This window comes from Poecilia mexicana, unplaced genomic scaffold, assembly GCF_051168715.1.
Source record: "Poecilia mexicana isolate PSO_F unplaced genomic scaffold, ASM5116871v1 scaffold_10, whole genome shotgun sequence".
NCBI classification, from domain to species: Eukaryota; Metazoa; Chordata; class Actinopteri; order Cyprinodontiformes; family Poeciliidae; genus Poecilia; species Poecilia mexicana.
This window is the reverse complement of record NW_028263379.1, coordinates 1,978,434-2,006,380: the sequence shown is the minus strand read 5'-3', so window position 1 is coordinate 2,006,380 and position 27,947 is coordinate 1,978,434. Positions and strand designations below refer to the sequence as shown.

General features: G+C 40.6%; 2 protein-coding genes across 3 annotated transcripts; one reads left to right on the top strand and one right to left on the bottom strand.

Moving 5' to 3' along the window:
- Positions 1-972: 972 nt before the first annotated feature.
- On the bottom strand, positions 973-12,850 carry hars (histidyl-tRNA synthetase). Of its 2 annotated transcripts, XM_014977580.2 has the most exons (14): positions 12,660-12,815; positions 10,204-10,534; positions 10,024-10,116; positions 6,888-7,007; positions 6,709-6,804; positions 6,473-6,598; positions 6,278-6,385; positions 6,109-6,207; positions 3,556-3,649; positions 3,022-3,149; positions 2,655-2,930; positions 2,458-2,574; positions 1,485-1,631; positions 973-1,399 (listed from the first exon to the last, which is right to left on the bottom strand). In XM_014977580.2, exons 2-14 carry the CDS (start codon positions 10,312-10,314, stop codon positions 1,340-1,342), a joined length of 1,575 nt encoding a protein of 524 aa, XP_014833066.1. In that variant the 5' UTR covers positions 10,315-10,534; positions 12,660-12,815; the 3' UTR covers positions 973-1,339. The 2 variants fall into 2 exon arrangements, with proteins under 2 accessions (XP_014833066.1, XP_014833067.1); XM_014977581.2 differs by lacking the exon at positions 10,204-10,534 and having other exon boundaries at positions 12,660-12,850.
- Positions 12,851-15,816: 2,966 nt separating this feature from the next.
- ugl (ureidoglycolate lyase) lies at positions 15,817-27,897 on the top strand. Its single transcript, XM_088009282.1, has 15 exons — positions 15,817-15,939; positions 16,515-16,676; positions 16,741-16,959; positions 18,263-18,353; positions 18,472-18,548; positions 18,706-18,816; positions 22,369-22,428; positions 23,744-23,900; positions 23,977-24,175; positions 24,981-25,059; positions 25,658-25,750; positions 25,844-25,916; positions 26,130-26,197; positions 26,843-26,967; positions 27,048-27,897. Exons 2-15 carry the CDS (start codon positions 16,560-16,562, stop codon positions 27,223-27,225), a joined length of 1,647 nt encoding a protein of 548 aa, XP_087865408.1. The 5' UTR covers positions 15,817-15,939; positions 16,515-16,559; the 3' UTR covers positions 27,226-27,897.
- The last annotated feature ends 50 nt before the right edge of the window (positions 27,898-27,947 follow it).

The following is a 27,947-nucleotide window of genomic DNA, read 5'->3' as shown; positions in this document are numbered from 1 at the left end:
AACTAGACAGGTAAAGACTCAACCAATGATCAGCGCTGGACTGACCCAACGAGCTCTAACTGAGCACTGGAACAAGTAGGGGCAACATGAGACACCAAGAAGACCAACAAAGACCCAGTGATGAAGCTACAATCTGCTCATGTTCTAATTGACTGTTCTTAGACTCCAAACACTGAAGTCAAACCTCATACTGAAGCCTGGTGGTATGCAGTGGCACATTTATCATATACCAGAGATCATGGTTAAAATCCATCAAAACAATGGAAGAGGTCATGTTGCTTTAAGCTGCAGAGGAAATGATGCTAAAACCCCCAAAACAATAAAGCGCAGACTGTTTGGAGTGACCCGCCTCCCTGGACTAACACAAACATGTAGGATGACATGAAACATATTTCTGAGGCAAAAGCTGGAAACCTTTGGTCCTCCAGTGGTTCTGGGCTGGAGAACCAAAAGCTGCTCAACTCCATGCAGTTTTCAGAAACGGTCCTTACACAAGAAATATGAGCTCAGTTCAGGAAAATTACACCTTTAAGTTGTTGTTTTTTTCAGATTTATTTCTGGCACTAGTGGCCTCTAATGAACATTAGTTAGACAGGAAGCAGGGTGTGGAGAGAGGACTCTGCACTGTACCAGCTGAGCCACCCAGAGCAACTTTGATTTGTAGGCACTTTTTACTTTCTGGTGTAAATGTGTATAACGAAGTATAATTAATTTTTTTAATCAAAATTAAGTTTCTTCCATTCTTTATATTTTTCATGATTATATTTGAAATATGTTTTCAATGGATTCATGAGGATGGAAGTATAAAACAGGGTTTACCAGTCACAGCCACAGCAGTGAGGTTGTGCCCAGATGTTGCCTGAACACCTGCTGAACAGAATGACACCATCCTGCCCTCTAGTGGACAAGTACAGTAACTCATTGGCAGATTTCAGAAGCTTTCATGTTTTTAATAGAGATTTGAAGCATGCAGACAGCAGGATGGAACTCATGTTTATTCAAAGTGAAGCAGTTCTGATGGAAATGTGTCTTCTTCTAACATGAACTCCTGATTGCTAGGCAGAGTTCCTCCTTCAGACCACAGTGGTGCTTTCACTATGACGTGTTCACCAGAGCACACAGCTGGACAATAAACATGTAGAGTGAGTAAATGTCTGGATACAAGCTGAAGTCAGAGTATGTAATATGAGCTCCATGGCAACCTGAGGTCCCCTCAGCAGGTCAGTCATGTTGTCCGGGCAATTAAGCAGTGTGTGTGTGTGTCTGCTGCCCACATTAACCAGGGCTGCTCTCACATCCATCAGGATCTGTGTAGATTCTGTACACAGCAGAGAGCCGGCTAGGCATCAGAGGTTCTCCTCTTGATCTCTGTGATGAGGTCAGAGCGGGGCACGTCCACCTGGAGGCAGATCCAGGAACAGCAGCTGGTAAATCGCAGACAGGTCTATTTAGCTGTAGCCAGAGGCTGTGATGACGGTAGCTACCTCCTCTCTGCTGACCACCACACGCAGCTTCACTACGCCATCCTTCAGCTCCTGCTCTCCCAGTATGGCCACCAGAGGGATCCCCATCTCCTCGCACAGCTGCAGCTGACTCAGCAGTTTGGGGTTCTTCTTGTACATCACCTCAGCCTACACTCACACATATACACACCCCCACCCCCCCCCACCCCACACACACACACACACACACACACACACACACACACACACACACACACACACACCATGAGCTTCCTGTCAGGAAAACTCATGAGGCTGCTAGAAGATAAACAGCTCAAAGGGTCAGCCAACCTCCATTTTCACCAACTCAAATTTAAGAATGGAATATAAGAGCTGTGTCACGTCAGAAATGTGCAAAAGAAAACATTTTTATTATTCATAAGAATAGAAAGCTATTGAGGAAGAAATTGTACTTTTTATGAGATTAACTATAGATCTTGTGGCATTCTTGTTTTAGTTGAAGACTAATTATTGACATTTCTTTTAATATTTTGCTCTATTTGTTGTTGCAGCTGCATCTGTGGATCTCTGTTTGGTTGCAGGTTCTACTCCTTTTCTCCTCCACTGTAATTCTTCATTATTATTCATAAAGAGAACTTTAACACTGTCAAAACTAAATCCTTTCATATCCAGTATTAATGTAACTAATATAAATAATTATGTTATACTTTACAGAACTACAAGAATGATCCATGAGTGAGTGACAGATGAACAGATACACATCGCACAGAGACTCAAACTTCTGCCTGACAGAAAAGTCCATGGGAAAAATAACTAGATAGATTATAGAAGATTAAATAATTCTGCCACAACAAAATTTAAGATTTGTGATGAATGTGTTTAGAGGCCAATGTGAAGACATCTTAAGGTCTTCACATTGGATGTGCGGACACCCTGCACTACTTGGTTTTGGTCTGGCACATAAAATCAAATGATACTCTCACCACACACACACCTTAATCCCAGCATTCCAGAGCTCAGTGACCAGCCTGAGTCTCTCCTCCAGCAGGTTTTTCTGAGCCGACGCCACAAGGACCTGGACCTCTGTGGTCCGGACCTTCTCTGCTGCCGCCTGAACATTAGCAGTAGAGTTAGTGTGAACATGAGCGGTCATCAGCAGCACTTTCCAGCCCACCCAGCTGCAGGCGTCACCTCAGCCCTCTGCTCCATGATAGAGAAGATCCTCTCAATGCCGATGCTGACCCCAACACACGGAACCTTCCTGTTCTTGGGGTCGAACATGCCCACCAGGCCATCATAGCGCCCCCCTCCAGCCACGCTCCCCACGCTGACGCTTTCCTCAGACCCGTTTTGGGCGTCATTGGACGCCAGGGCCACTGGAGCCACCCCAGCCTGAGTCAGCACCGCCTCATAAATCACTCCTGTGTAATAATCCAGCCCACGGGCCAGGCTGAGGTCAAACACGACCTGAGGAACGACAAAGGAAATAAAAATGAATAATGTAGCCACAGAGACAGGATGCTGAGAGACAGAAGCAGAGCATTCTGGGATGCATGACCTTGTCTGTGACCTGGAAGAGCTGCATGTAGCTGAACAGAAGCTTAATGTCAGACAGGCCGGCGCAGGCCTGCTTACTCTGAGACATCCTGGGGTCCTGCAGGAGGCGCTCTGCTAGGTCCATTCCCCCTGAAACACACAACCAGCCTCACTCAGGTAGAGTTCCTGCAGGACGGCGACTGGCCCCCAGGCTCCGGGCCCCCAGGCCCCGGGCCCCCAGGCTCCGGGCCCCCAGGCCCCGGGCCCCCAGGCCCTCAGTGTTTCTTCCTCATCAGCTACATTTTTCTTCCATGTCTGACAGGTCGGAGCCATGACCATTGAAGATGTGTTTGTACTTGAAACTCTTCTCTTGTTAACATTAGCAAAACACTCTTGCATCTTTGGGGCAAACATTGTCACTAATGAGTCTCTGTAATTTCTACAATTGAACATAGATTTTATGACCATTATATAATGACGTATCACTACCAAAAAACAGGGTTTGCCTCCTAAAGGTGTAGGGACTGCCACCTGCTGGAGGTGTTATCTGACTCACCATGCAGGCTGACGTATTCCCCAATCTGGTCTGCAGCCTCCTCAGATAATCCCTTCTCATCCACCATCTCCTTCCTCACTTCCTGCCAGGGCAACTGCAGGAGAAATAAACATGCATTAGCACTGAATGATGGCAGACAGACCGAATATGCATCTTGGTTCGTCTCACCAGTAAGACGAACCTCCACCCACACACTACATGCAAATATAGTTACTAGCAGGAGAACAGCAGCCAGCTAACCATGACTGTAGTAACTGTTTATGCTGATGATTAATCAGATAAAAAAAAATTGCCAGATTTTGCAGATTTTTCATTTAGCCACTTAAGCCTGTTATACAATATTAGAAATAGAATAAAAGATGCAAATAAATAATTTAATTATCTTTAAAGACAAAATAAGCATTTCATTGTCTAAAACACTATAGCTTAGTATTCCTTCAGCGTATGCTTTGTCAAGAAGAAATCCAAATACAAAACAAACAGCAAAATGAACTGCAAACACATGACTAATACTAAATCCAAAACATAAAGAACAAAAGCTACAGAAAAACACTGCAGCTCAGGAAATAGGAGCAAAGGTGTAAATTTTGCAATTACAGTAGAAACGCCAGTAGGGCTGAAACGATTCCTCGAATGATTCGAGTACCTCGATTACTAAAATTCCTCGAGGAAAATTTACCTGCCTCGAAGCTTCGTTAATTTATGTTTTATTAGTTGGCGCACCGTGTTCTTCATTTGTGTTGCGCGGAGCTCTCACTTCCGCCTCTGAGTTGTTGACAAAAGCTAAGTCTCAGCGGCATAAAGTCCAATCTTCAAGATTGGCCCGTGGGGATTTTATTGATTGATGATAATGCCCGACTTTTTATCGTTTTTGGGGAACCAATAAGCATCCTTAAAATGACTGGGGGAATGCCTGGAGTACGGCAGCATTTCTCCTCCGGGGCTGCTGGTTGAAAGCGAAAGGCGGGAAGAGCGCTGAGGTGAGCGGATAGCCTGAACAGGGCGGGCGGCTGAGTAGCTGATGCCTACCGTGTAAATGTAGCTTTACCGACGAACCGCACAATAAATTTCATATCCCGGTCTGAAGAAACGGGTGGCGGAGCGCATCGTACATGGCTGGTAGATGAGTTTCTGAGTGTGACCAGTGAAGGTGTCGTAAATATCCCGTATTGCTTCCCCCGTGTTCGTCCCCCGGTCTAACGGTTCGTCAGTCCGCTGGTCTATTTCCTCCCCTCCACCCCATCTTACGTTCGTTCATTCGCCCTCTCCTCCCAGTCCAGGCGGCATTTCCCGTATTTTCAAACCCAAAGCGTGACAGGTTAGGTGGCAAGGTGAGTTTAATTAATCTATTAAACTCACTGAAGATGAATACATAAACTAAAAGCTGGATTGTAGACATTTTTTATAAGCATATTTGTGAGCCTGCCTCTTTATTAAATTCAATATAATTTCAGATTTTTCTATAACTTTTCTTCTGGTTAACTTAGAAAGTGAGCTATTATTGTTACAGGTTAGTTTTCTAAACTACAAAAAAGCAACTGTTAGGGATGCTCAAATATGAAAAATTGGACTCATATTGATATCTGATAGTAACACCGGTATTATGCCAGATTTACCAATATTTCATTTTATAATTTTTTTTATCCGATTACTCGATTAATCGTAAGAATAATCGATAGATTACTCGATTACTAAAATATTCGTTTACAACAGCCCTAAACGCCAGTATGAAACGCTGCAAACTCGCTCCACAAAACAGAAGTGCTCCAGACCAGTAGGGGGAGTCAAACAGTAAACAGACTAGGAACAGACCCTCAGTAGAGACAGGATGTCACAATTGATTGAGACGTCCAAGAGAAAGAAAATGCATGTAATGTCGAATGTCTTAATGAAACACAAAAACCTTTAGCAGCATTTTTACATAGGTAACATTATCTTCTCCATACTCTCCCCAGTGGTCTGGAGTACTTCCATTTTGTGCAGTGTGTTTGCAGCTTTTCATATTTTAAGGGGGGGTTGTTATTTTTTCCCATTTTGCTTCTATTTCCTGTGACTGCAGCAGCATTTTTTGTTTGCATCATTTTTCTGTTGCATTTGTGTTTTGGAGTTTGCAGCTTGTTTCACCCTTTGCTGCATGTAATTTCACCTGTCAGCCACCATATATCTACAACAAAGGATGCATCTGCAGCTAAAGAAAATCCTTTTGATACTCTGCTAGACCTAATGCAGTGTAGAGCTGATCTGGTAATTATTTTTGGATTAGCAAATTAATAATTGCATAGCAAAATATGCTTAAGAGATTTTCTGTTGATTTTCTCAACCAGGTGAAGCTCAAACTCCCACTGGGTAGAACTCCTCCAGTGGCAAAAAAGGTCATGGCAATAATTAAGCAGCTTTAATCGCTGCTCCGAGTGTGTTGTTCTTTCAGCAAATGGCCTTTTTTGACTCTGTATAGTCCAGTTAACAATTAATCAAATAATCAATCAATAAGTAGTTGATTATTTCAATAATCGATTAATGCGATTAAGGTTTTCCACCAACAAGCCTTCTCACCTTATCCAGTTTGTCTACTGTTGAACAGATGGTGCGGAACTTGTCATCTGGAACTCCACAGACAGCGAACATCCCATCCAGGATGCGCCGGTCATTGACCTGGAAGTGAGGTAAGGGATCAGGAAGTGACTGACATCTACTGGGCTCTCAGCTGCAGGCGGAGACTGACCTTGATGCGGAAGTCTCCGAGCTCCAGCTCACTGAGGATCTCATGGACAATCTTCAGACACTCTGCGTCTGGGATCATGGCGTCGTACTGACCAGCGATGTCGAAATCCTGAAACACATACACATGCATATAACATACACTGCGCTGCAGCAGCCCAGTGCAACAAACACCCTCGTCTGTGACAGGAGAACTCACACACTGATAGAACTCTCTGTAGCGGCCACGTGTCATGGCAGGGTTGTCACGACGATAGACCTTGGCAATGTGGTAGCGCTTGATGTTGGTGATCTTGTTCATGGCCAGGTAGCGTGCAAACGGCACCTGGAGGAGGGAGTGTGAAGGACGTCAATCTAATTCATCAGCCTAAACCTCTGATTGGCTCAGAACGCCCGCTAGCTTCATGATAGCACAGAGTTAAGGGGTCAGGATACAGTGAGGTCGTATCTTAGTGACAGCAGCTCTCCTCCCTGGTCCTTCAGGTCGTAGATGAGCTTGGAATCTTCTCCATACTTCCCCGTCAACGTTTCCTGCAGGGACGAGGATGAATAACCTCCATGTTGGAAACAAGATGAGCTCAGAACCATGACTCCAGTCTGAGACACACACCCACCTTTAGCTCAAACACAGGTGTGTCGATGGTCTCCGCTCCATGGCGTTTGAAGCAGCGGGTGATAGTATTGAAAACTCTCTCTCTGATGGCCATCTGCTTCGGGTTGTAGTCCCTGGTTCCCTGCATTACACCAAACATGTCGTCAACATTTCATGTGTAAGATTCACATTTGACTCTGTTCAACTGGAAATGCACCAATCAGACAGCCAGGTTTACTTTGAACACTGAAGACCTGTGTTTCTCTTCTTTAGGAAATGAGTAGAAACTAAAAAATAAAATCATTCAAGCCAACAACTTGTAATTTATTCCAGCTTTTTTTTAATTCAAGAAAGTTCAGATAATAATAGAGGGGGATGCTGAGAGTCATCAACTGGGATAATCTAGTTATTGTTTTGTTTTGGTGGATTTTAAAACAATGTTATGTGCTATAAAACTTAGAAAAAAATTAATTTTTCAAACACAGAAATCTGCTTTTGATTCAAAGCAGTGTTGTGTTCAAGACCACCTAACCCGAGACCAAGACAAGACCAAGACTTTTAGGGTCCGAGACCAAGTCAAGACCAAGACCGAGGAAAGTCGAGACCGAGTCAAGACCAAGACCAGCGGCCCGCGCTACATGACACAATAAAATGTAAAATATGATAGAAATTGCTTCTCAGAATAATCTGAAAGATCCATATTCCCATAAAAATACCTAGATATTAAATACTTAATACATTTTACCAATATTAAATATTCCATTTCTGTGTTACAATGTGTGATGGTCTCGTGCCATCCCTAAAAACATAACACCCTGGGAATTTGCCCATATTGCTCATGTAAAAAACCACCACTGTTGCACCATTAAACATAGCAACTGAGGCAATGCCCTGACGGTAAATAACGCTCAACTATGAACACTGACCAAGGAGCAACAAGCAAGAAGTAACCAAACAGAAGGCGCTCATCGTGACTGTTTTCACTCTCTATCCCAGTACATGAAGCCAGGTAGTCTGACACCATGGCAGACATTACAGCTGCCACTTTGAACAAAAACAAAGAGCAATGTGCATGCTCTGCGTGCTCTTTCGTTCTTGTGTTTTAGTTATTTGTTAATTTAAATATCAACGTACATAATTAAATTAAATAATGATGCAGTGTACACAGAGCATTACAAGAACAAAGAACGGGTGTTCTGTCAGGTCAGATCGTCATACGCTTAGCACGAACTCACGGTGTTCTGTCAGATCAGCATACGTTGTCAGATTGTTGTACGCTTAGCTCAGACATGCATACGCTGTCATTACCATATGATTTTATTTAATCAGCAACATAGAATCATGACGTAGATCATCATACACTTGGTTATTAACAGTTGTATGGCATCCAGCTGCAGCCAGACCTACTTTAAATACACTTTGAAACCACGACAACGCATGTATATCTATATAGTTATCATATTATGTCATATTATAAACAATTTAATGACTTATTTTCGTCATAACTTGTTGCATATGCTGAACTGACAACTCCACTGACGGTCGGACTTCTTAAGGCGCATGCGCTGGCATGGTACTCACTGCATGTATGCTAGGAACATAGAATCATGACGTAGATCGTCATACACTTTGTTATTAACAGTTGTATGGCATCCTGACTTAGCGGCTAAGTGAGTTTTACACGGGCGTGTGTTGTAGCTGACTCCAGCTGCAGCCAGACCTGCTTTAAATACACTTTGCAACCATGACAACACATGTATATCTATATAGTTATCATTGAAAACAATTTAATGACTTATTTTCGTCATAACTTGCTGCATATGGTGAACTGACAACTCCTCTGACGGTCGGACTTCTTAATGCGCATGCGCATGCATGGTACTCACTGCATGTTTGCTATTCTGACAGCATACGGTAATCTGATAGAACAACGGCTCTCAGTGAGTGACACTCCAGTCCCATCTAATAAATAAAGAGCCGTGGAGAAGAATCGACTGTTTCTGAATGTCACATCACCACTATATTGCAGACTTTTGGACATAGTGTTGTCCCATATATGCGACAAGTCAGTCAACACCTCCACACAATAATTCAGGCAGTGAGTGACTTTTTTTCATCACAAATTCTTATGTGTCTCTGTACAGCTAGCTTTGCTAACATCACGTTAACGGAGCTTACCTTCTTTGAGCTACTTTTCTAAGTGACGAAAATAGTTAGACGTTGTCCCCATCGTCTCTGAAAGCGAAGCACTGCTGAGTTAGCTGTGGCCATCGGATTTCTTACTATTTATGCAGCGATATTATATTACTGACGATTAGACAAACATTTTCTGCCGCTGAGAGAAAACCACTGCGCATGTCCTGGAGCGCCGCGTGCGAGTGAAAGGTGGGGAGGGGGAGAAACACGTAGTTGCTTGGATTTTAATTGGTGCGTTTTGCATCCGCTGAAAACAAAGATGTTAACAAATAAACTGGACAGTATGCTGCACGTTTAGTGATATTTTCACAGTTGCGGTCTCGACTGGTCTTGAAATAAAATGCCGAGTCCTCAGAGCCCGAGACCGAGACAAGACCGAGACCAAATGCGGTCGAGTCCGAGACGAGACCGAGACCATCAGAAAACGGTCTTAAGACCGATCTCGAGTACCACAACACTGATTCAAAGAAATCAGAAATCAGCCTCAGCCTCTATTTTGTCTACTTGTCTCTACTTTGACAAGTACATATTTTTATATCTACTTTGAAATTATAAAAATATACAACTTAATACTTTTTATAAAAAATCTACTGTTGCATATGTAATTAAAAAACCCATTTTAATTCTATTTTCAAACGTAGAAAACAATACGCCTTTAGCATGGAGGATATTTGGGTTTTGAAGTAAATAAGAACACACTGTTCAACCTGATGGGGAAAATCTATCTAAAAAATGTTTCCTGTTACTTTTGCATTTTTATTCAAACTCAATTTAAAAATATTAGTTGGGTTTTCATAATTTTAAAGCAAAATTATTCAGAGCCATGGTGGAAGGTCCAAAGAGCCACTGTGGCTCTGCTGGTAGCAGACCCTGTTGTAAATAATCAGAAACAGCCATTGGTGGCGCTAAAGCCCAGCCTATAGTTCAGCTCACACAGCTTCAGGATAACCACAGACACTTACCTTTGGTGTTTTGAGCACAAACTGATGTTTGCCATCATCTCCTCCTCCCAGCCGAGCCTTCAGCTCAAGCAGTTTGGCTACTTCTTCATCAATCTACAACACACACACACACATATTACACTACCTTGTCTGGTTCCACAATGAATAAACTAGAATATTCTGCAATGCAGACATGCCTACCTGAGCCACAGTGATGCCAGAGGCAGAACAGAGCGGTTGCAGACGGAGTACAGTCCGAAACGGTGCCAGACCAGAGCAGACACGAGCAAAGGACAGAGCCAGCATGGTCATCCGACACAGGAACAAAAAATATGAAGGGAAAAAAATGTCCAGGAGTGGGAAAGGTAGAGTTCAGGAGTGCGTCATGGGAACAGTATTCCCAAGAGAAAGTGAGGTGGGTCCGATCGCCCGCAGGTGGTGAGGAAGATAGTGGAGGTCAAGGGTCCGGCAGGAAGAGGTCATCCAGGGCCAGGCAGGAAGAACAGGAGAAAAATGGTAAGCAACCCTAGCACTAGGGAAGGGCGGGGCATCATCATCATCACCACAGCGTGGAGGACAGAACATGAGATGTAGCAAGTCAATCAAAAATGCAGCCCCCGTACACAGTCACACACACACACAACTTATATCAGGCCTGACCACAGCTACCCAGAAACACCTGCAGATATCTTCAAAAAGCCTGGAGCAGCTACAGACAGCAAACATTTACTGGCTTCTGATTCTGTTTATTAATATACATCTATTCCTGCTCTAAGGCTTGGTAGATTGGACACAAAGGTTTAGGATTTAAAACCGTTTGATTTACAGGGGAACGGGTGCAAATTAATAAAGTCCACCTGACAAAGTAACACAATAATAATTTCTGCTAGGTGCAGATACTCTGTAATGCAGCTTGAGTTGAGCAGAGTGAAACATGTTTATATGCTGCTTCCATAAATACAGTGTTCCATGCTTCCCAGTTAACATATGAGTTTTAATGGAACTGCTATGAGTTCAGCTTCTTCAACACTAGCAGCGTTTCCATTGCTCATAAAATAGTGCAAATTGAAATTCCAAAAATATATTTGTTTAAATGGACATGGACAGTATTATGTGTTTTGCAGGCACACAGTGTCATTTTATAGCATAATCAGGTAACAATGTTGCCTTCAGATGTTATACAAATGTTTTATAAATATGACGTAAAAAAATAAGTTACTTCCTGATTTAACGCCTTGAAATTGGGACTCTATCTCTTTAAAAAAAATTGTTAATCACACTTCTTCATTAATGAAAACATTGAAATTGTGAAATTGTGTGCTTTCAACATTAGCAAAAAAAAAAAAAAAACATTTTTGTTTGTAATAGAAACATTTAGTGTGTTTCTTCTCTCCTCTAAAGTCAAACTGAATTGTTTCATCCTGAAACAGTTCAGTTTGGTAAATGAACTGTTTCATTTACCAAACAGTTAATATTTGGTAAGTGAAACATTAACTGTAAATTAACAATTCTCTCACTTTACTGCCATAGGTTGTAAAATGAATTGATTGGTCAGAAGCTCTTCATTGGTTCCCCTGCTTATACATTATGGTAAAGCAACTTCAGAACACAGAAACAAAGATGAGTCTTGACAGAAGGAAACACTCTTGAAACCAGAAGTTTACACACACCAAATAAGATGACGCATTTACCTTCAACAAAATTTTGAGTTTAGCAAATAGGAGTCACTTGAGTAACAGAGAAGTTAACAGAGAAGTTTGTTCTGATTTAACTTGGAGCAGTACAAAAAATGTGCGTCTCTTTAGTGTATGTAAACTTCTGGTTTCAACTGTACATATGAGGATCAGTCAGCCCAGGATAGCGGAGTTTTTCCCATTTAAAGGAAAAGCGTGATGGCTGCTCCTTTCATTTAATCCTGGGTTCATACATCAGCAGTCTGTGTTTCAGCTCCACCGGAGCTGATAGGGAAGTTCAGAGCAAAACAGCAGCAGATAGGAGGCTCTCCTTCAACAACATGGAGGACATGTTTGATTCATATATGAATGAAATTATGCCGTTATTGTGTCCTGGTGTTTCATTATTAACCTGCAGGGTTGTCGGGCAGCTGTGAAGGAGGGGTGAGGACAAATCTTCGGTAACAGCCACATCTTATTGCACCAGCTGTGCCTCATTAAAGTAAATATGTTTAAAATCAAAGTGGACTTTTAAGATAGATTGTTAGTTTTAGTTTAAAGCACAAGAAGTCTGTTTAAATCCCCCAGATGTCACCGTGTTAGCATTAGCCGCTCCAGCTAGCAGTAAGCCGGTTAGCTTAAGCTAGGGGAAAACACCGGCTTCTGTCGCTCACTTTTTCTATCGGACAGGAACACAGTTCCGGGAGTTTTCCTTTCTGTCGCACTTATGGACTCAAAAATATGCAATTGAATATTGAATATGCGGTCCATTGAAGGCCGTGGTTGAATAACAGCGAAGGTTGAAAAAAATAAGTGTTTTAGCGCATGGTTTTCCATCCGGGCTGAACATTGATGACAGTGAATGTGGATGTCTGTTCTGTGAGTGATGTTATTGATAGAGAGCTCCCTTTCCTTTCAGCTCTGAACTTCACCGCATGTTGTAACCTATCCAGCCATAATGGGAAACTAAATGTGGGGACTGACCTGCTCTTTGCTCGCCTTTTCGGATTTTAGCTTCCGAACGACTTCTCCCTGGACTTTAATGGCCTCCTGAATCTGAGCTTTGTCTTCCATGGCTTTTCATGAAGGTCTACTTGAAGCAAATCACACTGCCTGCAGCGTGGAGCTGTGCAACTGCTGTCAAAATCCTGTCTGGGCAGACAAAGGCGGAAACACTCGCAACAACAGCTTCCGCTCCGTATTTTCAAAACAAAATACTCCATTGTGAAGGTTTACTATATGAAGGACTGATCCTGCCAAAATTGGCAGTAAGCATCAAATTAAATAAATGGCTTGGTAAACTAATTTTTACTACTGTCACATTTTATCAAATTATTTACTTTTCAAAATTTGCCATACATTGTATTGTATTTAGTTTTTTTTATTTGCTCCCTCTTGTTTTCTCCTTTGTCCATTTATTTAAAGATTTCTTTTTTCTTTCCTTCATGTGCTCTTTTTTTTTTCTTTCTGACTCTTCCTCAGAGGAAAATTGAGAAAGAATCAAAAAGGTGTGCTGTGACTCAGAGGCTAAGGCAGCATCGTGGGAACAGATTCAGAGTTGGTTTCTTTCCTGTCAACCAGCATCAAGATCCAGTGTGCCGGCATTGAGTATGCACTATAGGACACTACATTTGAACTTTTGTAAAATTTATGATGGGTATTTTTGGGGTTGTCTATAATATGCCTCTGTGGGATGCATAAGTGAAGACTCTGTCAGACAGACTTAATAAATACTGTAGGTAAACATATGTAATTACAGAGTAAGCAGGTCCAAAATTTAGGGATTAAGTTAGTCAAAGTTTAGAGACCATCAGATGGGATAAAGCCAATAAAGTCTCCCCCAATTCTGGTGTCTCTCTCCCTTTTACAGAGGAACATTGAGCAGTCAGAAAGAGATGAATTGTGTAAAGCAGAGGTTCCCAAACCGTGGGGCGCGCCCCCTAGGGGGGGCGCGGGAAGCCGTCTGGATGGAAAAAAACAAAACAAAACATGAACACTGTATGCGCTGGGTTTTTACCTTAGAATGGCCAACTCTCAGTTATAACTATGTCAATTTGATACAGTAGAGGCTTCCACACTTCCCATATTTGTGTCCTCTGTCACGTTTATCAGCAGTTAAAACTGTTTAATCCGTTGTTAACATGTTGTAACCTGTTTTTCCGAGCCGCCTTTAAACGCAACATGAGCGCTACGACGCTCGCGCTGTGTTTACACCTGTGAAGGAGACCTGCTGCTGCTGTGCGGAGCTACAGGTGTGTTAGAATCACGGCAGCAAACCAGCAAAACGCAAAGAACTTTTCACAGTTTTTTCCTCCAAACTAACCGACTGAGTTGAGTAAAGCTGTTGGATGCAGGTAATGTTAGCTAAAAGATGACTAGCTAATATCAATACAGAACCTTAAGCTTAACAAGCACCTTGTAGGCTACCGATGTTGGTGTCTATTTTCAGCATTCATTTTGCCTCCAAAAAAGTCGATGCCCCCACCCCCCACCGTCACACGTGTCTTTTCAACCAGACAGTCATTTGTAATCCATAGGGGGGGCGCAGAAAACGTTTGGAAACCACTGGAGGGGGGGGGCCAGAAGAAAAAGTTTGGGAATCACTGGTGTAAAGTAACTTAACAGCAAGAATTTGAATAGAACAGAATAAAGTTATCTGAGTACAGCAAGTAAAACTGTTATGTTCACATGAAAGTTGGGTTTTTGTTTGTTAAATTACTTCTTACACTTTAATTTAGCAGTAATGTTTTGAAATCATTCTTATCTATATTTGGCAATTTAGAAGTACATCATGTCACAGATGATCCACTTCTTTCTCTAAAAATAAATTACTGTGATTCTTGAGAAGTGGGACAAAATGGGTTTAAATCCCCCCCCCCCCCAATTTTTTTTTAAAATTATTCCTCAAGCTTATATATACAAATATGACAAATAATGTTTTGGAAATGTAAAGATGCTAAGGTGCAGGCTCCCAGCTGCAACATTTTTTGAAACTAACATTTTTAATCGACCTAATCCAGAACTTTGTCATCACCATCTGACAAAAATAAATACAAAAAGATATTTAATGACCCTATTAGTGATATCTTTACTCAGTTTTACAGACAAAATCCTTCTCAAGAAAGCAAAAAAATATATAATTTAAAACAAAAACCAACATAAAGTCCATCTGATGGAGTTGACAGTGCATGACGGAGTTGACGCAGAGCTGAAGAAGGTGACAAACTAGTGAGTAAAATTAAATACTTGATACATGTGAAGTAATGACATTTATGTAAAATACATTAAAATGAATTAATTGCACATTTAAGTGAGATTTGTCAACAATTTCACTGAAAGAGTCACACTGTCAGTTAAAATCTCTGATGGAGTTGACATCTGACAGAGTTGACAAAAAGCCAAACTACCTCAGTTTATATATTACTCTGAAGGAGGCCATATTGTAGCTCATCAGGTCCATGAAATCTTTACAGTACACTAAAATTAAGCTTTTATTTCACAAAGTTTCATCAAAGTTTTGTAAATTGTCAGTTATGGTGTTGACACATCATGGTTGTGACAAGCAACTTAAGAATAAAACAGAAGAAAAAACTAAAGAATAACTTAAGCTAACCGGAGCTGCGTAGCCCTCTTAACAAAAGAAGAGAAGGGAAGTGGTCATGGGGTCCTCAGAAGTTCTGGTGCCCCCCAATAATGCCTGTTCTTTTTACATTCTTTTTTATGTCTGATGGTGTTGGCAAAAACTTGGGACAAATTTCAATGGAGTTGGAAAATATATAAAAAATATTTTTTATTCAATTCATTGATACTTTTATAATTATTTATCTGAATACTTAATTGTCATAATATATTATCTTAGTATTCCTTTATTTGTTTTAAACTATTATAATGTATCGAGTTCTGCTCCAGGACAAGGGTTTTTACAGACGCCATCCACCTACTACAAAGTTTAAAATGAAAAATATTCAGCAAAAACCAGGAAAACATACATTGTTGTGCTCACATGGCCCTGGTTAGTTTAGTCAGATATCTCAAAAAATTATATTTTGTGTATATTTTGTTAAAATTTTGTGCTTTATCCATAGGACCTGTTTTGTCACTCTTTTCCAGAATCACTGATGAGCAAAATATGTGCAAAATTCTTCCTGCTAGGACTTTAAACTCCATTTGAAAGGCGACATTTTCCTGTTCAAACAGGGATCATAGTGAACAAACATTCAAAGTCCAAAGCAGTGCAGTTAACACGCCTGTCTCCACAGCTTTTGTAAGTATGTCTGTAAACTTTATTAAGAAGCTAAAATCAGATTAAATATAATTACGTTGAGTTTAATTTTCTATTAGAGAATGGTTGAAGTAAAGCCTTTCATCAGAGTGTAAGCTGATGTTTCAGTGCCCAGCAGTGGCTCAGGACAGGAGAACTTTACTGTGGAGATAAAAAACTTATGAAGTGAGTGGAGTCCAGACTTCCTGCTAATCACGGCTCTGAGTTGTGATACCTGCAACTCATTGGTTAAAGCTCTACTGTTGTTTCTGCTCTGGTTCAGTCAATGTCTACAGCTCATCAAGTTTCATCAGTTCACATGTAGATTAATTGTTCCTTGATTGTCTCTGCTTTGAGCAGCTGTTGGCTTAACTCCCTCACTGGAAACCCTTTTTGGTTTTACATTAATAATGATCTAGAACCCAATTTCTACATACAACACCACCTTTCATGCAGCAGGGTGGTGTGAAGAATAACTCTGCTCTTATTTTCTTTGCAAGAGAGGGCCTCTTGTTGTCAATGTTCTTATGTCAGTGATGTATTAATTTAAACGTCTCATATTGTTGTGTTCCTAACAGTCCACAGACTTACCCTCTGACAGGACAGGAGTAAATCCACACAACATGGAGCTGTCTCCTCCTCCCACAGGGTTAGAAGCTGAGAGTGCAGCCCTTTTCACCACCGGATCCCTTCACTTCCTGCATGAGCTGATCTCCACGTTTGATGAGGAGGTGGAGAAGGTAAAACAGCTCACAGGCCCTTTATGGGCTCAAGGAATGAGCAGCTTATCTTCTTCTTCTTCAGATCCTCCAGCTGAGAGTGTCCAGAAAAGCTCACCTGGATCTTTCAGATGAACTCCCAAATTTCTTGGAAAGTACCACACACATAAGGGCAGACCCAGACTGGAGGGTGCTCCCGGTACCCCCCAGGCTCCAAAAGAGGCATGTGGACATTGGAGACATGGCTCCCTGTGATACCGCACGCTTCATCAGGGCTCTGCGGTCTCCAGCACAGGGCATACAGGTAAAGAACCTTCACCGCTTTCATCACACAACGGTTTGAGGATTGCACTAAGCAAGTGAGGGTTTCTTTGCTATTTTTGATGTCTTCTCCAGTATGCAGTATGTAGTTTTTATCATTATTTCCATGTTTAAAATAAAAACACAATATGCACCCATCACAAGCACATATGCTCTTCACCTGTATGGTCAAGTTTGTGGTTGTAATATGATGTGAAGGATTTTATGGGTCTGACCAACAGACACAAGTACACACATGTGAAGTGGAAGGAAAAGGATACATGATTTTCATCTTTAAAAAAAATCTAATCTGAAAAGTGTGGTGTGATTTTTTTGTTCACTTGCCTTTAACTCTGACACCCCTAAATCAAATCTAGTGCTGTTTTCAGAAGTCATTTAAGAGTAAAGTGTCGAAGGTGAACATCAATAGTTTGGGTTGTTTAACCTGTATGAGAAAAATGGAGTCATATTGTCATCATGTCATAAATGTTACATTTCCTGAGATAAATATTTCATTAGAAAGTTAAATATTTAGTTCCAAAATTAATATTAAAAAAATATTTAGCTTGAACCTAAGTATTTATGCTATCTGAATGTTCACATTCTAGTCAAATATTTAACTCAGAGCTAAGTCTTTACTTTGGAGCTAAATAATGCTGATGAATTGACATTTGGCAATTTTGGTAATTAGTAGTAATAAATTGTGAAAATATGAGTTAAATAAATGAACGCTGTAATTTTTTCTCTTCTGGCTAAGTAACCTGAATAACTGCTATTAATTTATGACTGTGTAACTTTACAGACAGCAGCCAATAAGAGCAGAATGGCTTTCAGACTACACAGCACCATGTGCTTTAGAACCATGTGGAGGAATCAGTGGCCATTAAAATTTATTAATATCTATTTGTGAAATTAATTAATTATTTATTGAATCTGAAGCTATTGCCCTTTTTGACATCTATTACCGTGAACATAAACCTTTGGATTCAGAATGCTGAAAGCAATTAGCAGAAGATAAACCTAAAATGAGCAAACAGGTGGATGTTTGTTTATCCTGCTGCAGATCTAAAGTCGGGCTTCAGGCTCTGATCTGAAACTCATCTCTATGTGTAACATTCACACTAAATGTGTTCAGCTTATCTTTATGTTCTCTGCACAGATGCACACATTGTAGTAATGTCTCGGTTCACTGATGGGTCCTCTAAGTGGGCAGTTTTCGTTCATGAGCATTGTTTAAAACTAAAGCTGCCAACATTTCCCTGGTTATAACCTTTAGTTGAATGAAATCTTCTTTTCGCTTTTCTCAGGTTGACTTTGATGATGGGAACTGCCCAACGTTCCACAACCAGATCAAAGGGATTCACAATGTCATTCTGGCAGTGAACAACCGACTCCCTGGTGAGTGTCTGACTTTACAGCCATGTTCATTTTGCATTACAGTATTTGTTAGAGTAGAAGACAGAACACTTGTTCTGATGAGTCCTGATGTTTTTGTGATTCTCTTGTGGGAATGCAGGGGCCCCACACATCTCCCGGGCCCCAGTCCTGATGTTGCGTCCCCGGGCCTGGAACATGGTGGAGCACAACATAATGGTAACATGCTACTGCTACGTTTATTTATGCTCCTTAAGGCTACTTTGGCTGCATGGATGTCACTTAAATCACCTAAATGATTGTGTTTGCCATGGGGACAGTAAAGCTGGGGTTTGGAAGTCTTCATGTTGATATTTACTGAAACCAAAACCATCAGGTGGAGGGAAAGGAAGCTCCTGGTCCTCTGTTTGACTTTGGCCTACTCATGTATCACTGTGGAAGGACACTGCTTGAACACCAGAGTGGACCATTTTTCTACCTGTCAAAGGTAAAGTCAAAGCCACAAACAGCCTTCCTGTGGCTGTTGCAAGTCAGTATCTCAAACCATATGCAGATTCGCAGGTATAAGCAGGGGTGAAAGTAAGGGGGTACAGTAGGGTACTGCGTACCCCTAAAAGATTTAGCGGGGGTACGCAGTGCCTGCAAGAGAGTGGAGTGGCTGTCTGCTGGAAAAAGTCAGTGGGTTCACTGTGCAGCTGTGAGTTCACCCACTAATCAGCCGTGACTGATTAGTTTTTCAAGAACAATCTAAAACAAGACTTAATCAGTTAATAAATCGCTTTTTTCCCATTTCATATTGTTTCTGAACTGTTCGTGCTTTGCTAGAGCAGCGGTGCAATATGTCGATCGCGGAAGGTTTTGCGTCGATCTCGGCTTTAGGTGACAAACTGAACGCCGCCAGGACACTGAGACCAGCACGTCCTCCTCTGACTCGCTTAAAACGTTCGTAACTTTATTAAAGAATGTTATAGGAATTTTATGAAGGAATGAGAATCTGTTTCAATAAGCAGAGAAAGATTAATCTTTGTCTTTAAGTTTCTTTATTCAAAGGCAAAAGTGTTCAAAGACCCGTCTCACTGAGTGCAGTCAGGAGAAGAGCCCTGAACAACACACTTCACATCGTTATAGTCACAGCAAGACAAAGACCCATCCAAAGTCTGATCTTATCTCTACTCCCAGATGGACCACAGAGACAATCCTGACCCCCACCTCATGAGCTATCCCTCACCTTTTGGAGGGGATGATTTTATGGCAGGAAAGAGAACTGATAAGGATTTCAGGAGAAACTTCTAATTCTTCTTTGTCAGTTACTCATGGGTGCAGGTCAAACAGGGTACAAACTACATTCCACACATCAGTCCTTCACGACAATTACCAGGTCAAGCATTTTACCCAAGATGTCTTCAGGTCTCTTCTGCTATCATGGCTGCGGAAACATCTAAACATTATCTGGAAACTTCTTTAATGGAAAAACACATCTTACAAAAATACAAAAACACAGCAGATATAATCAGTAAATAAATGGTAAAAAGTATCATCAGTTCCATCAGAAATAAAATAAGACTAAAAATGAAATTTTCTATCACAAGAACAACAACAAAATCAACAAAACGTGTTCAAATTAATGACCCAACAACAATAATAATCTCAGTGATTATTGTTTCAACAAGGTGTTGCGCAATTCTGTGCGTTTTGGTTCCATTACCAAAATAACGAGCAGAGCAGGAGTTTAAAATTAACTAATCAACCACCGCTGTGTTCAGGGAGGCTTATTAATGATCGCAAAATAAATATCAAGCCTGAAAACCTAATATTGTAACGGACTGAATGTTATGTTCAGTCCGTAATCTTCGCTCGGTTTGCGGGGCGCAGGCGGTTGCCATGGCAACGGGTGTGCTTAAATGTCAGAGAGAGTAAAAAGGTGCGAGTGGTTTAGAGTTGATCACCTGTTCAGGTTCTTTTACCTTTGCTGTGGCTCTTTACAGCCGCTGTAGCTTCTGAACGTTCAATAAAAGACAAACTTTACCTTGTTAGTCTGTGACTATACGTTATTTACAACAAACGTCAAACACAGTAAAGATGTTTCATTAAGTATTTAACTAACAAATGGCTTCTGCGATAATTATGTGAAATCAATTTCATTGTCTAATATAAAAAATAGTTTTTTGCCTCTTTTTAGTGGAAATATTGATGTTAATGAGACTTTCTCCAAAATGACCTTTTTCAACCTTCATAGCTCCACTGTTGAAAATGAGGCTCTAACATTCACAAATGACAGTGAAATAAAATCCAGTCCAACATCTGGTTTGAGGTGATTCCTCTGGAACCTGTTGGAGGAAAAATATCCCAACTTCAGAAGATGAGCTTTAACCTAACAGAGCTCTGTGGTTCCTCCTGTCAGGGTGAGAGTCAGGGTGAGGAGGAGCCATGTTAGGAAGAGAAGTGGAAGCTGCAGGATCTTCAGAACAAACAGGTCATGATAGGCTTACTGATCAATATAACCAGTTTAAAAGGTAAAATTATTATAAAGTTTATTTGATAGGGACAGACACACATCAACATAGACAAACTGAATAAAACAGCAGTCCCATGTCTGCATCATGGTGCAATAGCAGCAGCTAATTCGCAACACTTGTCCCTAGTTGGGCTTTTTTTTAAAAATAACTCTAAAAATTGAAGTGATAATCAATTGAAATGAATGGTTATATGCCAGACATGGAAAACTGGGATGAACTCCATGCCATGAAGTTCAGAATTTAGGTCTCATGGCATCTCAACGTGTTGACATTGCAGACAGTGGACTGAGGGACATACAGCTTTATTTTGTAGCAATTCAAGAGCTACCAGCTTTTATCAGCACAGAAACTCCAAAGCACACAAAGAATCAATATATATATTGCTTCATATATTGCTATATATCTATATATATATAGATAGATAGACAGACAGACAGACAGACAGACAGACAGACAGACAGACAGATAGATATAATTTTTTTTTGTCATAGTATCCCCCAGAATTTAAAACTACTTTCACACCTGGGTATAAGGAAACATATTCATCTGTTTCCATCATAAATAAGCTGTTATCTGGATATTTCAGGATGTTTCCTCCCTGAAATGACTTATCCAACATAAATGGAGCATTTTTTCACAACTACAGCAGCTGAATGAATCCGATTGGTTTCAAAGGAAAGCTAAGACATGTCAGAATAAATTCTATGGCAGCCCAGAAGGGTCAACAAAGTGTAAAAAGCAAGTTTATAGTAACACGAGAATTAATTCTGTTGTGACTTTTGCACTTCACCCTTCCATAAAAATAATCTGGAACACTGCAAACACTTTAAAGAGATTATATTAAGTTCATTAAGATGGTGGAGATTCATGGCATTTAAAGGGGACATACATTTTATCTTCATGGAGCAAACAGGTCACTAATAATGAGGCCAACTAATAATGTCTATCAAGTTTCTGTAACCCAGTGATGAATTCACATGGAATATATAATTAGAACCAAACTGAATACTTTAATTATAAATCATTCAAGGTAACCTTGAGTTTTAGATTGATAAATATCAAATAAAGCAGTCACTGATCTTGTCCACAGTAATTTAGAGCTCATTTTTACCCAAACCAACAAGTATGAAGTTTGTTCAGATTAATTCAGAACTAATATACAAAGTAATCATAGAGACATTATACTTGCTAAACCTGGACATTCATCAGAGGAGGAGCCTTTATTATGGTGGCTGATTACAGCCTAATGTTTGCAACACAATAAAAGAAATTAACCAATGGTTTGCAAAGAATTTTAGGACCTTGAAAGAAAAAGATTCATAGGAGTTTTACAAAACAGCCTTTTCTAGCTTCCTGCAGCATCTAGCAGCATATGTGGTTTTAATACTAAATGTATTAAAGCAACATGTTTTATCAGTAATTTTTATTTTGTTGCTTCACTGTACTTTTGCCACATATAACGACATCTTCATGCGGTTTATTGGTGGGATGTTTGCATGTTTCAGTTTTGCCCTAACTTGCAGGTGGAGAGCCTGGTGGAGGCCAGGCTGTGGAACAACATCTTCACCTGGACACAACAGAAGGTCTGACTCCAAAAAAGGACTTTTAATAAGTTATTAGGAGAATTGTTAAACTATTTTATATGTTCAGTAAAAGTGTACAAATAAATCCATTATTTTTAATAAGAGCAAATCTGACATTAGAACAGGAAATACAGCAGCAGTGAGAAGTCTGGTCTAAATGACAGAGCAGAAATAGTATCAGTCACACCTGAAATCAATATCAGATGTTAGAATAAACCCAAACATCTGATTGGTTAACCCAGTGGTTCCCAAACTTTTTCTTCTGCGCCCCCCCAGTGGTTTCCAAACATTTTCTGCGCCCCCCCCCCCCTATGGATTACAAATGGCTGTCTGGTTGAAACGACTCGTGTGACGGGTGGGGACATCGACTTTTTGGGGGGCAAAATGTATGTAGCTGAAAATAGACACCAACATCGGTAGCCTACAAGGTACTTGTTAAGCTTAAGGTTCTGTATTGATATTAGCTAGTCATCTTTTAGCTAACATTACCTGCATCCAACAGCTTTACTCAACTCAGTCGGTTAGTTTGGAGGGAAAAACTGTGAAAAGTTCTTTGCGTTTTGCTGGTTTGCTGCAGTGATTCTAACACAAACCTACATAGCTCCGCACAGCAGCAGCAGGTCTCCTTCACAGGTGTAAACACAGCGCGAGCGTCGTAGCGCTCATGTTGCGTTTAAAGGCGGCTCGGAAAAACAGGTTACAACATGTTAACAACGGTTTTTACTGCTGATAAACGTGACAGAGGACACAAATATGGGAAGTGTGGAAGCCTCTACTGTATCAAATTGACATAGGAATAACAGAGAGTTGGCCATTCTAAGGTAAAAACTCAGCGCATACAGTGTTCATTTTTGTTTTGTTTTTTTCATCCAGACGGCTTCCCGCGCCCCCCCTGCAATGACACGGCGACCCCCCTAGGGGGCGCGCCCCACAGTTTGGGAACCTCTGGGTTAACCCATACTGACACTCAGCTCTAGGCCACCTTGGAAATCAAATTCACTAGAACGGGCTTTCTTGAAGAAAAATTGATTTTCATTTGTAAGGTGGTGAGATAAAAAATAATTCATGGTGTCTTTTGAAGAACACCTAACATATTTTACATCAATCAGGAGACAATAATTTTTCATAAATTAGGAAATTGTTTTCACTCTACCCGGCTGTCTTCTGTGTTGAACTGCAGACGATAGCCAGGTTGTTTTAGGATTATTTTACAGAATAAATTTAAATGTAAATGACCTCAATGGAAGTATTTCTTCTGTGTTTGTGGTTGTCTGTACGAATGTATGTGTGTGTGCGTGTGTGTGTTTATGTGCAGCTGGGTCTTCCACTAGGATGCATCAAGGCGACGGTGCTGATAGAAAACGTGTTGGCAACGTTTGAAATGGAGGAGATTCTTTATGAGCTGCGGGAACACTCAGCAGGGCTCAACTGTGGCATCTGGGATTACTCTGCTTCCTTCGTCAATAAGTTTGGTGAGCCTCATGTTTTGCCTGCTACTTTAACATAACCAACAGAGCACAAAGGGTCACAAGGGGTCACATCCTGCAGGTCATCGTCAGGACTTCCTGCTGCCGGACCGCAGCAAGTACGTGAACATGGAGAAACGTTTTCTGCGGAGCTACATGGACCTGCTGGTTCAGACGTGTCACAGACGGGGAGCGCTGGCCACAGGAGGCATGGCTGCTTCGCTGCTTCCTCACGGCCAGCACACACACGCCTACAGCACAGTGCTGGACTCTGTGGAAAGGTACAAATAGCACAACGCCACAACCTGAGGGGTTTCCTCTGGCTCTGTGTGAGGCTGCATCATCATGGAGTTTCAAACACAGGAGAAAATGCAATACACACACACACACACACACACGCACGCACGCGCACAGATGGAGTGGTTTTACAGAGGAGGTGTGAGGACAGTTGAGCTCATTTTTATTAAAAAATGAACAAGATAGAAACCCATACATAAGTAACTGTATGTTGTTATTGTTTGTAACACAAAGTTTTACAATTTTTGTTTTAGGGAAAATTATTTTTTCTTATATGACACAATATTACTTTCTCCTTCAGTGTTTTCCAGTCAGTTTTCTATTGAACTAAAAGTTTTGTATTAGACACACCAGTTGCTAATTTTGGCTTTATTGGATCTCCGGCTGACAGAAGGTGTTTAGCAATGGCCAAAACTTACTTTACCAATTCTGGGCTATTTATTTTATTTATATAATAGGATTTCAGCATTATTTATGATCTGGTTATGTTAAAATCAGGGTTGATACACATAAAAAGCATGTTTGGAGGCAGGTGGCTGACAATGAATACACAGTGGTTCATTTTCTGCTCCATGTTGGTACACACTAGATGCATTTTTGAAACACGGTGATGCCGTGTTTTGTTGGAAGAGCTGGATTTTACCACCTGTTTCTTTTCATGTAATTCCCATAACTTAATGCAATAGTACTTTCTAGAAAGAAACAAAAAAAGTTTTTTTTTTCTTTTTAATGTAACTCTTCTTTCTTTTGGGTGAATATCTTCTGTTCCTCTATTTTTCTGCTCTTCAGGCTGAAGTTATTGGAAATCAAGGCAGGTGTTGATGGCTTCATGGTGTATGACATGAATTTGATTAAACCCATGCAAGAAGTGAGTACCCCATTATACTGCTTTAGTACTGCAAAAGGCAGCTCTCAGTAGTTTTTGTTCTATGAAAAAGGACCATGATTTGATTTCAAAATTTCATTTCCTGTTTATGTCCCACATATCAAATTCAACTGAAAGAGAGAAAATTCATTTAGTTTTCATATCTAAATATATTTAATATCTAGAAATTATAATGAATCTAATTCTGCAATTTCAAAAAGGGATGTCTGCTCAAAATACCAGAGTACATCACCCAAAGAGTAGCACCACTTTAACATATTTTTACTCAAGTAAAAGAAAACAGTTACAATCCCCCAAAAAATGACTCAAGTAAAACTAAAAAAGCATTTGATGCATAACTGATTAGCAGATTAGAATGTATGATTTAATATTTCACAATATTAAATTGTGAAATATTTAATATTTCCAAAACTGCTTTGCACTCTTCCCCCTTTCTAGATGAATTTGTGCTTCCCTTGAATTTTACAGCTTATGTGTCACAGTAGTGATGAAAGTTGGAAATGATTTCTCATGGTTTCGGGTTGTTACATTGCAGTAAGTTGGCATCTTAACATGAGTGGTGATGTTTCTTTTCCCCCAGCTGTTTGAGCTTCACACTGAGGGTGACAACCAGCTCCACCAGCTCCGGGACAATGTCAGCGTGACTCCTGAGGACCTGCTGTCCATGCCCTCTGTTAGTGGAATCAGGGGTTAGATTGGAGACTGTTTGGAACAAAGTAGCAAGAAGGTTTAACAGTGCATGATTTGTTGTTGTCTTTTTCCTCAGGGAGGAGTCACTCTTTATGGGCTTAAGTATAACATTGCAGTGGGTGTCCTGTTTATTAATGCATGGCTATCAGGTGAGAGACATACACTAACACTTTGGGCAAAAGTGCTGAGATGCTTGCTCTCACTGAGGTGCACCATGTTCTCTGTTGAGTCCTGAACCACCAGGAGCCGTTCCCTGCTAAAAATGATGCTAAAAATTTGCTTAACATAATGAAACAATTTTAGAAACTCTGATTAACTTTTTAATAGTAGTGCTGTAAGAGGACCATAGTGCTGTTTTCCAGGTAAAGGCCATTTTTTCTACAGAGGCCAGGTGGAAGACTCAGCCACCGCAGAGATTTCTAGATCCCAGGTAGGTTCCAGAGACAATCCTCTCACGATTCAGTAAATACATCACAGATGGTTTGATATAGAAAATCACAGGTGAACAGAGCTCAAACAGGAGTGGTGGAAGGTTGACATGTCCAACAGAACCTGCTTTGAGCCAAACACATGATAAACTGAATAAGACAGACTGCAACACAGATAAAACATGTTTGTTTCTTTTAGGGATCTGCAAACTCAGGTAGACTAACAGACCACACATCAAAATGAATTTCTACTAATTCCAGCCCTGGTGCCTTAAACAGGACAGTGACACAGACAACTGAAAAATATCCACAATATGTCCTAACAGGCAATCAGGACCTCAGAAAACTTTTGAGTACCTTTGGGTAAAGTCAATGAACAATTCATATATTATACTTTTTGTTTGTCTGATTTTATGAAGTAGAACTCACCAAAGAAGAACTCTAGTAGAGTTCTTAGTTTACAGCCCAACAGTTCTACTTCTTTTACTGAGAAGGTCCTGATTGGCATTAAAATGGACCAAAATAAAAAACAGAACTATCTACCAGTAACAATGGACACCATGATTCTTGAACAGAAACTAAACTGGACTGAGTAGGATAAAGTAGTTCTGCAGAACAGCTTTTAACTTAGCAAACGGCTGTGCCAGGTGTGGCAGTGGATCCGACACCAGGCTCGACTAGAAGATGACGGCAGGGTGGTGAGCAGGCAGATCGTCACTGAACTCACCAAGGAGGTCAGCACTGAACTTGGCCACCTGTGTCCCTCTGAAAGGTAAGCATGCTGCAGTGAAGGACTTAGGCTTTTCTTCTCCTTAATTGCTCTAATCCCTTAAAGTGTTTTATCTGCTTTAGGACTGAACAGAGGTTACACACGGCAGCAGACATGTTCCTGGAGGTGGTTCTGAAGAGACATTTCCCAGAGTTCATCACCTCTTACCTGAACTTGGACCACACTTTTCTCACCTCCCAGAACCTGAGAGAAGAGGAGGAGGCAGCGGTGGAAACAGGAAGACAACGAGCCAAGCTATGAGGGGCAACCAGGAGCAGAGTGATGGAAAACCAACAGACCTAAAAGTCATGACATGTATGCAGCTAATTCTGTGTAACGCAATCCTTCAGAGAAATCTGCCAATAAATTTCCCTTACTAGTCCAGCTTAGGCTTTCAAATTACTGGTCAGAAAATGACTCCAATTCCATAATAATACAGTGTGAGACTCTTCATACAGCAAAACAACATGAAGGGCTAAATTAGCTAAAAGTGATAGGTCTGTACATTAAAATTTACAGTATTTAATCAATGTCCACAAGTGATTCTGAATCAGTCTCAAAACTGTGAATACCAAACTAATACGCGATCACCTACAAGTTTAACTGTGAGCTAACAGCAGGCTAAATTCTATCAAAACTGAACTTTAGAGAATCAATGCATGACACCAGACAGCAGAGGCTTCGCTACCCAAACAAGATTAAAACACACAGTTGTAGGATAATAACAATCATGGCTACTAATTAATCCAAAAATAAAAAGTTCTGGTTCTGCTGGAGATTTCTTCCTGTTCAAGGGGAGTTTTTTCCTCTCCACTGTCGCTATACGATGTTCAGTATGAGGGATTGCTGTAAGGTCAATGACTTGATGCAATCTGCTGTGTTTTCTTAGAAAAATAAATTTTATAATTTGAATAATAAACATAACTTAATCTATTTGAGATGGTAGTTGTGAATTGGCGCTATAGAAATAAACTGATTATACA

Bases quoted from the DNA above. Each gene is read 5' to 3' on its own strand.
- hars (XM_014977580.2), bottom strand. From the start codon at position 10,314: ATGACCATGCTGGCTCTGTCCTTTGCTCGTGTCTGCTCTGGTCTGGCA. The intron at 2,575-2,654 runs GTGACGCCTGCA...GCTAATGTTCAG, and splicing joins TCATGGAGCAGAGGGCTGAG to GCGGCAGCAGAGAAGGTCCG. The intron at 1,400-1,484 runs GTAGCTACCGTC...ATCTGCCTCCAG, and splicing joins TGGTGGTCAGCAGAGAGGAG to GTGGACGTGCCCCGCTCTGA.
- ugl (XM_088009282.1), top strand. From the start codon at position 16,560: ATGGAGCTGTCTCCTCCTCCCACAGGGTTAGAAGCTGAGAGTGCAGCC. The intron at 16,677-16,740 runs GTAAAACAGCTC...CTTCTTCTTCAG, and splicing joins TTGATGAGGAGGTGGAGAAG to ATCCTCCAGCTGAGAGTGTC. The intron at 25,751-25,843 runs GTTAGTGGAATC...CTTTTTCCTCAG, and splicing joins ACCTGCTGTCCATGCCCTCT to GGAGGAGTCACTCTTTATGG.